The sequence below is a fragment of the Lonchura striata genome, unplaced genomic scaffold, assembly GCF_046129695.1.
Source record: "Lonchura striata isolate bLonStr1 unplaced genomic scaffold, bLonStr1.mat Scaffold_106, whole genome shotgun sequence".
In the NCBI taxonomy this organism is placed as follows: Eukaryota; Metazoa; Chordata; class Aves; order Passeriformes; family Estrildidae; genus Lonchura; species Lonchura striata.
In genome coordinates, this window is record NW_027461078.1 from 926,444 (window position 1) to 936,873 (window position 10,430).

At 59.8% G+C, this 10,430-nt stretch overlaps 1 protein-coding gene across 1 annotated transcript; it reads right to left on the bottom strand.

Moving 5' to 3' along the window:
- On the bottom strand, positions 1-9,928 carry LOC144248395 (uncharacterized). The gene is made up of 7 exons (XM_077790561.1): positions 9,879-9,928; positions 8,536-9,224; positions 6,259-6,540; positions 3,937-4,056; positions 3,019-3,110; positions 1,205-1,479; positions 1-414 (listed from the first exon to the last, which is right to left on the bottom strand). The coding sequence occupies exons 1-6, from the start codon at positions 9,926-9,928 to the stop codon at positions 1,210-1,212; spliced, it is 1,503 nt and encodes a 500-aa protein (XP_077646687.1). The 3' UTR covers positions 1-414; positions 1,205-1,209.
- Positions 9,929-10,430: the final 502 nt, after the last annotated feature.

Here is a 10,430-nt window from a genome sequence, read left to right on the forward strand (position 1 = left end):
GTTTTGGGTCGGGGGTCCCGCAGTTTTGGGTCGGGGGTCCCGCAGTTTGGGGTCGGGGCGCGGTTTTGGGGTCGGGGGTCCCGCGGGTTTTGGGTCTGGGATCCCGCAGTTTTGGGTTGGAGGTCCCGCGGATTTGGGTCGGGGGTCCCGCAGTTTTGGGTCGGGGGTCCTGCAGTTTTGGGTCGGGGGTCCCGCAGTTTTGGGTTGGGGGTCCCGCGGATTTGGGTCGGGGGTCCCGCGGGTTTTGGGTCGGGGGTCCCTCAGTTTGGGTCGGGGGTCCCGCGGTTTTGGGTCGGGGGTCCCGCAGTTTTGGGTCGGGGGTCCCGCGGATTTGGGTCGGGGGTCCCGCAGTTTGGGGTCGGGGTTTGGCACTCGACGCTTCCCAGCCCTTGCGGGGTCCCGGCGCTGCGGGACCTGCGGGACAGGCCCCGATTTGGGGGTCGGGGTCCCCAAATGTCCCTTTTTGGGACACCCCAACCCTTTACCCCCGGCTCTTTTGGGGTCCCGTTTTTGGGGACACCCCAACCCTTTAACCCCGGCTCTTTCGGGGTCCCCAAATGTCCCTTTTTGGGGACACCCCTCCCAAAAAAATGAATCTTTTAACCCTTTAACCCCGGCTCTTTTGGGGTCCCGTTTTTGGGGACACCCCAACCCTTTATTCCTCACTCTTTTGGGGTCCCCAAATGTCCCTTTTTGGGGACACCCCTCCCAAAAGAAACCCTTTACCCCCGGCTCTTTTGGGGTCCCGTTTTTGGGGACACCCCAACCCTTTAACCCCGGCTCTTTTGGGGTCCCGTTTTTGGGGACACCCCAACCCTTTAACTCCGGCTCTTTTGGGGTCCCCAAATGTCCCTTTTTGGGGACACCCCTCCCAAAAAACCCCTTCAATCCCTTACCCCCGGCTCTTTTGGGGTCCCCTTTTTGGGGACACCCCAACCCTTTAATCCCGGCTCTTTTGGGGTCCCGTTTTTGGGGACACCCCAACCCTTTATCCCTCACTCTTTCGGGGTCCCCTTTTTGGGGACACCCCAACCCTTTAACCCCGGCTCTTTTGGGGTCCCCTTTTTGGGGACACCCCAACCCTTTATCCCTCACTCTTTTGGGGTCCCCAAATGTCCCTTTTTGGGGACACCGCTCCCCTTTCCCCCTCCCCCGGGCGGTTTTGGGGTGTCCCGGCCGTGCCCCGTTTTTGGGGTCCCCTCACCTGTCCTATGTCACCTCCTGGGCCGCGGCCTCGGATTTTTGGGGTTCGTCGGGCTCGGATTTTTGGGGTTCCTTGGCCTCGGATTTTTGGGGTTCGTCGGGCTCGGATTTTTGGGGTTCGTCGGGCTCGGATTTTTGGGGTGCGCTGGGCTCGGATTTTTGGGGTTCACCGGGCTCGGATTTTTGGGGTTCCTTGGGCTCGGCCTTTTGGGGTTCCTTGGCCTCGGCTTTTTGGGGTGCGCTGGGCTCCTGTGGGGCCTCAGGGGGGCTGGGACCCTGCGGGGCGAAATTTGGGGTCCCCGAGGTTTTTGGGGTCCCGTTTTTGGGATTCCCGAGGTTTTGGGATTCACACGGTTTTGGGATTCCCGGGGGTTTTTGGGGTCCCCCCACGGTTTTTGGGATTCATGCATTTTTTGGGGTCCCCCCGTGGTTTTTGGGATTCCCGAGCTTTTGGGATTTCCGAGGTTTTTTGGGATTTCCGCGGGTTCTGTGGGGATCTCCCCACGGTTTTTTGGGATTCTCGTGATTCTTCTGGGGATCCTCCCTTGGTTTTTTGGGATCCTGCCTCGGTTTTTGGGATTCCCACATTTTTTAGGATTTCCCGCGGCGGTTTTGGGACTCCCACTTTTTTTTAGGATTTCCCGCGGTTTTTAGGATTTCCCGCGGCTTTTAGGATTTCCCACGGTGGTTTTGGGATTCCCACTTTTTTTTAGGATTTCCCGCGGTTTTTAGGATTTCCCGCGGTGGTTTTGGGACTCCCACTCTTTTTTTTAGGATTTCCCGCGGTTTTTAGGATTTCCCGCGGTGGTTTTGGGACTCCCACTTTTTTTTAGGATTTCCCGCGGTTTTTAGGATTTCCCGCGGTTTTTAGGATTTCCCGCGGTGGTTTTGGGACTCCCACTCTTTTTTTTAGGATTTCCCGCGGTTTTTAGGATTTCCCGCGGTGGTTTTGGGATTCCCACTTTTTTTTAGGATTTCCCGCGGTTTTTAGGATTTCCCGCGGTTTTTAGGATTTCCCGCGGTGGTTTTGGGACTCCCACTCTTTTTTTTAGGATTTCCCGCGGCTTTTAGGATTTCCCGCGGCTTTTAGGATTTCCCGCGGCGGTTTTGGGACTCCCACTTTTTTTTAGGATTTCCCGCGGTTTTTAGGATTTCCCGCGGTGGTTTTGGGACTCCCACTTTTTTTTAGGATTTCCCGCGGTTTTTAGGATTTCCCGCGGTTTTTAGGATTTCCCGCGGTGGTTTTGGGACTCCCACTCTTTTTTTTAGGATTTCCCGCGGCTTTTAGGATTTCCCGCGGCTTTTAGGATTTCCCGCGGCGGTTTTGGGACTCCCACTTTTTTTTAGGATTTCCCGCGGTTTTTAGGATTTCCCCGCAGTTTTTGGGGTCTCTCAGCAGTTTTTGGGGTCCCCCCGCAGTTTTTGGGGTCCCGCCGCAGTTTTTGGGGTCTCCCCGCAGTTTTTGGGGTCTCCCCGCAGTTTTTGGGGTCCCCCCGCAGTTTTTGGGGTCTCTCAGCAGTTTTTGGGGTCTCCCCGCAGTTTTTGGGGTCTCTCAGCAGTTTTTGGGGTCCCCCCGCAGTTTTTGGGGTCTCCCCGCAGTTTTTGGGGTCTCCCCGCAGTTTTTGGGGTCTCTCAGCAGTTTTTGGGGTCTCCCCGCAGTTTTTGGGGTCTCCCCGCAGTTTTTGGGATTTCCCCGCAGTTTTTGGGGTCTCTCAGCAGTTTTTGGGGTCTCCCCGCAGTTTTTGGGGTCTCTCAGCAGTTTTTGGGGTCTCCCCGCAGTTTTTGGGGTCTCCCCGCAGTTTTTGGGGTCCCCACCTGGTCGTTGCCCTCGGGGGGGCTCCTGCAGACGATGTCGCTGTATTGGGGCTCCCCGGGGCTCTCCTCGGGCGGCGCCGTGGGCGTGGTGGCTGCGGAAAACGGGCGGAAAAACGGGGAAATTGGGAAAAACGGAGAAAGTGGGGAAAAAATCCTGGGGAAATGGGGGAAAATCCGGGGAAAACAACAGGGGAAATGGGGGAAAAAGGGGGGATTGGGAATTGGGGAACCGAGGATTGGAGAGTGGGAATTGGGAACTGGGAATTGGGAACTGGGAATTGGGAATTGGGAATTGGGAATTGGGAACTGGATCTGGGAACTGGGAATTGGGAATTGGGAACTGGATCTGGGAACTGGGAACTGGAACTGGGAACTGGAGTTGGGAACTGGGAATTGGGAACTGGGAATTGGGAACTGGGAACTGGGAACTGGGAATTGGGAATTGGGAACTGGGAACTGGGAATTGGGAATTGGGAACTGGAACTGGGAATGGGAACAGGAACTTTGAACTGGGGAATTGGGAATTGGAACTGGGAATTGGGAATTGGGAACTGGGAACTGGTGTGGGGCTGGTGCCCCCCTGCCCCGGTGCCCACCCCCTGCCCCGGTGCCCCCCGTTTCCATGCCCACCCCCCGTTTCCGTGCCCACCCCCGTGCCCGTGCCCACCCCCCGTTTCCGTGCCCACCCCCCGTTTCCGTGCCCACCCCCGTTTCCGTGCCCACCCCCCATTTCCGTGCCCACCCCCCATTTCCGTGCCCACCCCCCGTGCCCGTGCCCACCCCCCGTTTCCGTGCCCACCCCCCGTTTCCGTGCCCACCCCCCGTTTCCTTGTCCCCCTGCCCTGGTTCCCCCCATTTCCGTGCCCACCCCCGTGCCCGTGCCCACCTGCCCGTGCCCACCCCCGTGCCCGTGCCCACCTGCCCGTGCCGCCTTCTCGCTGTTGACCCTCCAGCACCAGAAGGCGCCGCCCAGGCTCACGGCCACCAGGACCAGCGCCAGCACCACGTAGCCCGAGGTGGAGAAAGCCGAGTGCCCCCCTGCCCGCCAGGGACGCGCCTGACTCGCGGCCGTGCCACCCGCAGTGCCACCCGCAGTGCCACCCGGCCGCGACACCCACCTGTGCCACCCACCTGTGCCACCCACCTGTGCCACCCGGCAGTGACACCCACCTGTGACACCCACCTGTGCCACCCACCTGTGCCACCCGCAGTGCCACCCGGCCGTGACACCCGCAGTGCCACCCGCAGTGCCACCCGGCCGTGACACCCACCTGTGACACCCACCTGTGCCACCCGCAGTGCCACCCGCAGTGCCACCCGCAGTGCCACCCACCTGTGCCACCCACCTGTGCCACCCACCTGTGACACCCACCTGTGACACCCACCTGTGACACCCAGCCCTGTCCCCCTGGCAGTGCCACCCAGCCGTGCCACCCACCTGTGCCACCCACCTGTGCCACCCACCTGTGCCACCCACCTGTGACACCCACCTGTGACACCCACCTACACCCACCTGTGACACCCACCTGTGACACCCACCTACACCCACCTGTGACACCCACCTGTGCTATCCACCTGTGACACCCACCTGTGACACCCACGTGTGCCACCCACCTGGGCCACCCAGCCGTGACTCCCGGCCGTGCCACCCACCTGTGCCACCCACCTGTGCCACCCACCTGTGACACCCACGTGTGCCACCCACCTGGGCCACCCAGCCGTGACTCCCGGCCGTGCCACCCACCTGTGCCACCCCAGCAGTGCCACCCAGCCCTGTCCCGCTGGCTGTGTCACCTCAGCCATGTCCCCGTGTCACCTGTGCCACCCTCAGCAGTGTCCCCACATCACCCGTGTCCCACGTCACCCGTGTCCCCAGCCGTGTCCCCACCCGTGCTCCCAGCCGTGTCCCCACGTCACCCGTGTCCCCACCCGTGTCCCCAGGCATGTCCCCAGCCGTGTCCCCACCCGTCCCCAGCCGTGTCCCCACTCGTGCTCCCAGCCGTGTCCCACGTCACCCGTGCCCCCAGCCGTGTCCCCAGGCATGTCCCCAGCCGTGTCCCCAGCCGTGTCCCACATCACCCGTGTCTCACGTCACCCGTGCCCCCATCTGTGTCCCCAGCCATGTCCCCCGTCACCCGTGCCCCCAGCCGTGTCCCCACGTCAGCCATGTCCCACATCACCCGTGTCCCCAGCCGTGTCCCCAGCCGTGTCCCCAGCCGTGTCCCCACGTCACCCATGTCCCACATCACCCGTGTCCCCAGCCGTGTCCCCACCTGTGTCCCCAGCTGTGTCCTGTGTCACCCGTGCCCTCACCCGTGCCCCCATCCGTGCCCCCAGCCGTGTCCCATGTCACCCATGTCCCACGTCACCTGTGTCCCCAGCCGTGTCCTGTGTCACCCGTGTCCCATGTCACCCGTGTCCCCACCCGTGTCCTGTGTCACCCGTGCCCGCAGCCGTGCCCCCAGCCGTGTCCCACGTCACCCATGTCCCACATCACCCGTGTCCCCACCCGTGTCCTGTGTCACCTGTGCCCCCATCCGTGTCCCCATCCGTGTCCCATGTCACCCATTTCCCACATCACCCGTGTCCCCAGCCGTGTCCCCACCCGTGTCCCCACCCGTGTCCCCAGCTGTGTCCTGTGTCACCGATGCCCCCATGCATGCCCCCAGCCGTGTCCCATGTCACCCATGTCCCACGTCACCCGTGTCCCCAGCCGTGTCCTGTGTCACCTGTGTCCTGTGTCACCCGTGTCCCATGTCACCCATGTCCCCCGTCACCCGTGCCCCCAGCCGTGTCCCACATCACCCGTGTCCCACGTCACCCGTGTCCCCAGCCGTGTCCTGTGTCACCTGTGTCCTGTGTCACCCGTGTCCCACATCACCCGTGTCCCACGTCACCCGTGCCCCCAGCCGTGCCCCCAGCCGTGTCCCATGTCACCCGTGTCCCCCGTCACCCGTGTCCCCAGCCGTGTCCTGTGTCACCCATGTCCCATGTCACCCGTGTCCCCCATCACCCGTGCCCCCAGCCGTGTCCTGTGTCACCCATGTCCCATGTCACCCGTGTCCCCCATCACCCGTGCCCCCAGCCGTGTCCCACATCACCCATGTCCCACATCACCCGTGTCCCCACCCGTGTCCCCCGTCACCCGTGCCCGCAGCCGTGTCCCCAGCCGTGTCCCCAGCCGTGTCCCGTGTCACCCGTGTCCTATGTCACCCGTGCCCGCAGCCGTGCCCGGCTCACCGGCGCCCTGGCAGAGGCTGTGCAGGTGGAACAGGGCGACCTTGCTGTCGGCGGGGTTGCTGACGGTGCAGGCGTAGGTGGCGTTGGTGGCGGCGGGCGGCAGCGCCACGCGCAGCGTGGTGCCGTCGGGGGACAGCCGGTGCCACGCGGGGCCCGGCTCGGCCCAGGCCCAGCTGACGTTGACGGCGCCGTGCCCGCTGCCCTGGCACTGCAGCGTCAGGTTGCACCAGTGCAGGGTGCTGGCCAGCAGCTGGCTGCGGGTGCGCGGGCTGGGCACCGCCTCTGCGCCCAGGCACGCGGGATTGGCCCCAGTGAGAGAGAATCACCCGGAATCAGCCCAAATCAGCCCAAATCAGCCAAAATCAGCCCAGAATCACCCGGAATCAGCCCAAATCAGCCAAAATCAGCCCAAATCAGCCCAGAATCACCCGGAATCAGCCCAAATCAGCCCAAATCAGCTAAAATCAGCTGAAATCAGCTAAAATCAGCCCAGAATCACCCGGAATCAGCCCCAAATCCGCCAAAACCAGCCAAAATCAGCTAAAATCAGCCCCCAAATCAGCTAAAATCAGCCCCCAAATCAGCTAAAATCAGCCCCCAAATCAGCTAAAATCAGCTAAAATCAGCTAAAATCAGCTGAAATCAGCTAAAATCAGCCCAAATCAGCCCAGAATCACCCGGAATCAGCCCCAAATCAGCCAAAATCAGCTAAAATCAGCCCAGAATCACCCGGAATCAGCCCCAAATCAGCCAAAATCAGCTGAAATCAGCTGAAATCAGCCCAGAATCACCCGGAATCAGCCCAAATCAGCCAAAATCAGCCCAAATCAGCCCAGAATCACCCGGAATCAGCCCAAATCAGCCAAAATCAGCCCAAATCAGCTGAAATCAGCCCAAATCAGCCCAGAATCACCCGGAATCAGCCCCAAATCAGCCAAAATCAGCCAAAATCAGCTGAAATCAGCCCCAAAATCAGCCCAAATCAGCCCAGAATCACCCGGAATCAGCCCCAAATCAGCCAAAATCAGCCAAAATCAGCCAAAATCAGCTAAAATCAGCCCAGAATCACCCGGAATCAGCCCCAAATCAGCCCAAATCAGCTAAAATCAGCCCCAAAATCAGCTAAAATCAGCCCAGAATCACCCGGAATCAGCCCCAAAATCAGCTAAAATCAGCTAAAATCAGCTAAAATCAGCCCAAAATCAGCTAAAATCAGCTAAAATCAGCCCCAAAATCAGCTAAAATCAGCCCAGAATCACCCGGAATCAGCCCCAAATCAGCTAAAATCAGCTAAAATCAGCCCAAAATCAGCCCCAAAATCAGCTAAAATCAGCTAAAATCAGCCCAAAATCAGCCCCAAATCAGCTAAAAATCAGCTAAAATCAGAGAGAATCAGGCAGAATCACCCCAAATCAGCCCAAACATCAGCCAGAATCACCCCAAATCAGCCCAAACATCAGCCCAAAAATCAGCTAAAATCAGCCCAAAATCTGCCCCAAATCAGCCCAAAAATCAGCCCAAAATCAGCTAAAATCAGCCCAAAATCTGCCCCAAATCAGCCCAAAAATCAGCCCAAAATCAGCTAAAATCAGCCCAAAATCTGCCCAAAATCAGCCCCAAATCAGACCAAAAATCAGCCCAAAATCAGCCCCAAATCAGCCAGAAGCAGCCCAAATCAGCCAAAAAATCACCAAAAAGTCATCTAAAATCAGCCCAAAATCTGCCCAAAAATCAGCCCAAAATCAGCGAGAAGTAGCCCAAAAATCGGCCCCAAATCAGCCCCAAATCAGCCCAAAAATCGGCCCCAAATCAGCCCAAAAATCAGCCCAAAATCAGCCTCAAATCAGCCCAAAAATCAGTCCGAAATCAGCCCCAAATCAGCCAGAAGCAGCCCAAAATCAGCAAAAATCACCCCAAATCCAGCAAAATCACCCCAGATCACCCCGAATCACCCCAAATCATCCAAAATCACCCCAAATTCACCCCAAATCCCCCCAGGGCCGAAACGGCTCCGGTGAAGGGAATCTGGGGTCCGTGCCTCAGTTTCCCCACCCAAAACCTGCCTTAACTCCATGATGAATTAGCTAATTAACAAACTGCATTAATTAACCAAGCCCCACCACCACAGACACGCAGGCCGCAGGGCTGATCGCCCACCGGCGCCGCCTAAGACCCCACTCCTGCCCCGTGCCTCAGTTTCCCCACCCAAAAACCCAAGCGAACCGAACGAGCGCCGAACTAATTAAGGGATTAATTAACCGCGCGAGCCCGGCGCACCGTGGACGGTGAGGTTGAAGGCCTGGTCGTCCACCAGGGCCGGCTGCAGCTTGATCCTGGCGCCGAAGACGCCGCTGTCGCCGCGCTGCAGCTGCCGCAGCCGCAGCGCCGTGCCGTTGACGGGCTCCAGGCGCCGGCCGAAGCGGTCGCGGGGGTCCGGCCGCTCGAAGCCGCCCGGGCCCACCTCGGCCACCTGGATGGTGGCGCCGGTGCCGCCCGAGAAGCTCCACTCGATCTCCTTCACCGTCCGGTTGGGCGGCAGCGCCGGTGCCAGCAGCACCGAGCCGCCCAGCACGCCGTGCACCGGCCGCGGCGCCGCGGCGCGGGCATGGCCGAAGAGCAGCTCTGGGACAGAAAATGGGTGTTTGGGACAATTTGGGACATTTGGGGACAATCTGGGACATTTGGGGACATTTGGGGATGGTTTTTGGGGTGACGGCAGCACTGAGCCACTGAGCACGCCGTGCACCGGCCGTGGCCCAACGGCGCGGGCATGACCAAAGAGCAGCTCTGGGACAGAGAAATGGGGTGTTGGGGATAATTTGGGGACAATTTGGGACAATTTGGGAATGTTTGGGGATGTTTGGGGATGTTTGGGGATGGTTTTTGGGGTGCCAGCAGCACCGAGCCGCCCAGCACGCCGTGCACCGGCCGCGGCGCCGCGGCGCGGGCATGGCCGAAGAGCAGCTCTGGGACAGAGAAATGGGTGTTGGGACAATTTGGGGACAATTTGGGACATTTGGGGACAATCTGGGGATGTTTGGGCATGTTTGGGGATGGTTTTTGGGGTGACGGCAGCGCCGAGCCACCAAGCACGCCGTGCACCGGCCACGGCCCAACAGCGCGGGCATGGCCGAAGAGCAGCTCTGGGACAGAGAAATGGGTGTTGGGACAATTTGGGGACAATTTGGGACATTTGGGGACAATCTGGGGATGTTTGGGCATGTTTGGGGATGGTTTTTGGGGTGACGGCAGCACTGAGCCGCCCAGCACGCCGTGCACCGGCCGCGGCGCCGTGGCGCGGGCATGGCTGAAGAGCAGCTCTGGGACAGAAAATGGGGTGTTGGGACAATTTGGGACATTTGGGGACATTTTGGGGATGTTTGGGGATGTTTGGCGATGGTTTTTGGGGTGCCGGCAGCACTGAGCCGCCCAGCACGCCGTGCACCGGCCGCGGCGGCGCGGCGCGGGCATGGCCGAAGAGCAGCTCTGGGACAGAGAAATGGGTGTTGGGACAATTTGGGGACAATTTGGGGATGTTTGGGGACAATTTGGGACATTTGGGGACAATCTGGGGACAATTTGGGGATGTTTGGGGATGGTTTTTGGGGTGATGGCAGCACCGAGCCACCGAGCAAACCGTGCACCAGCCACGGCCCAACGGCGCGGGCATGGCCGAAGAGCAGCTCTGGGACAGAGAAATGGGTGTTGGGACAATTTGGGACATTTGGGGACAATTTGGGGATGTTTGGGGACATTTGGGGATGGTTTTTGGGGTGATGGCAGCGCCGAGCCACCCAGCACGCCGTGCACCGGCCGCGGCGCCACGGCGCGGGCATGGCCGAAGAGCAGCTCTGGGACAGAGAAATGGGTGTTGGGACAATTTGGGACAATTTGGGACATTTGGGGACAATCTGGGGATGTTTGGGGACATTTGGGGATGGTTTTTGGGGTGACGGCAGCACCGAGCCGCCGAGCACACCATGCACCGGCCGTGGCCCAACAGCACGGGCATGACCAAAGAGCAGCTCTGGGACAGAAAATGGGGTGTTGGGACAATTTGGGAACAATTTGGGACAATTTGGGACAATTTGGGGATGTTTGGGGACAATTTGGGGACATTTTGGGACATTTTGGAGATGTTTGGGGATGTTTGGGGACATTTTGGGGACACT

Coding starts and splice junctions, on each gene's coding strand:
- LOC144248395 (XM_077790561.1), bottom strand. CDS start 9,928: ATGCCCGCGCCGTTGGGCCGTGGCTGGTGCACGGTTTGCTCGGTGGCT. Junction 3,111..3,936: donor CGAGAAGGCGGCACGGGCAG/GTGGGCACGGGC, acceptor CGTTTTCCGCAG/CCACCACGCCCACGGCGCCG. Junction 1,480..3,018: donor CCCCCGAGGGCAACGACCAG/GTGGGGACCCCA, acceptor TTCGCCCCGCAG/GGTCCCAGCCCCCCTGAGGC.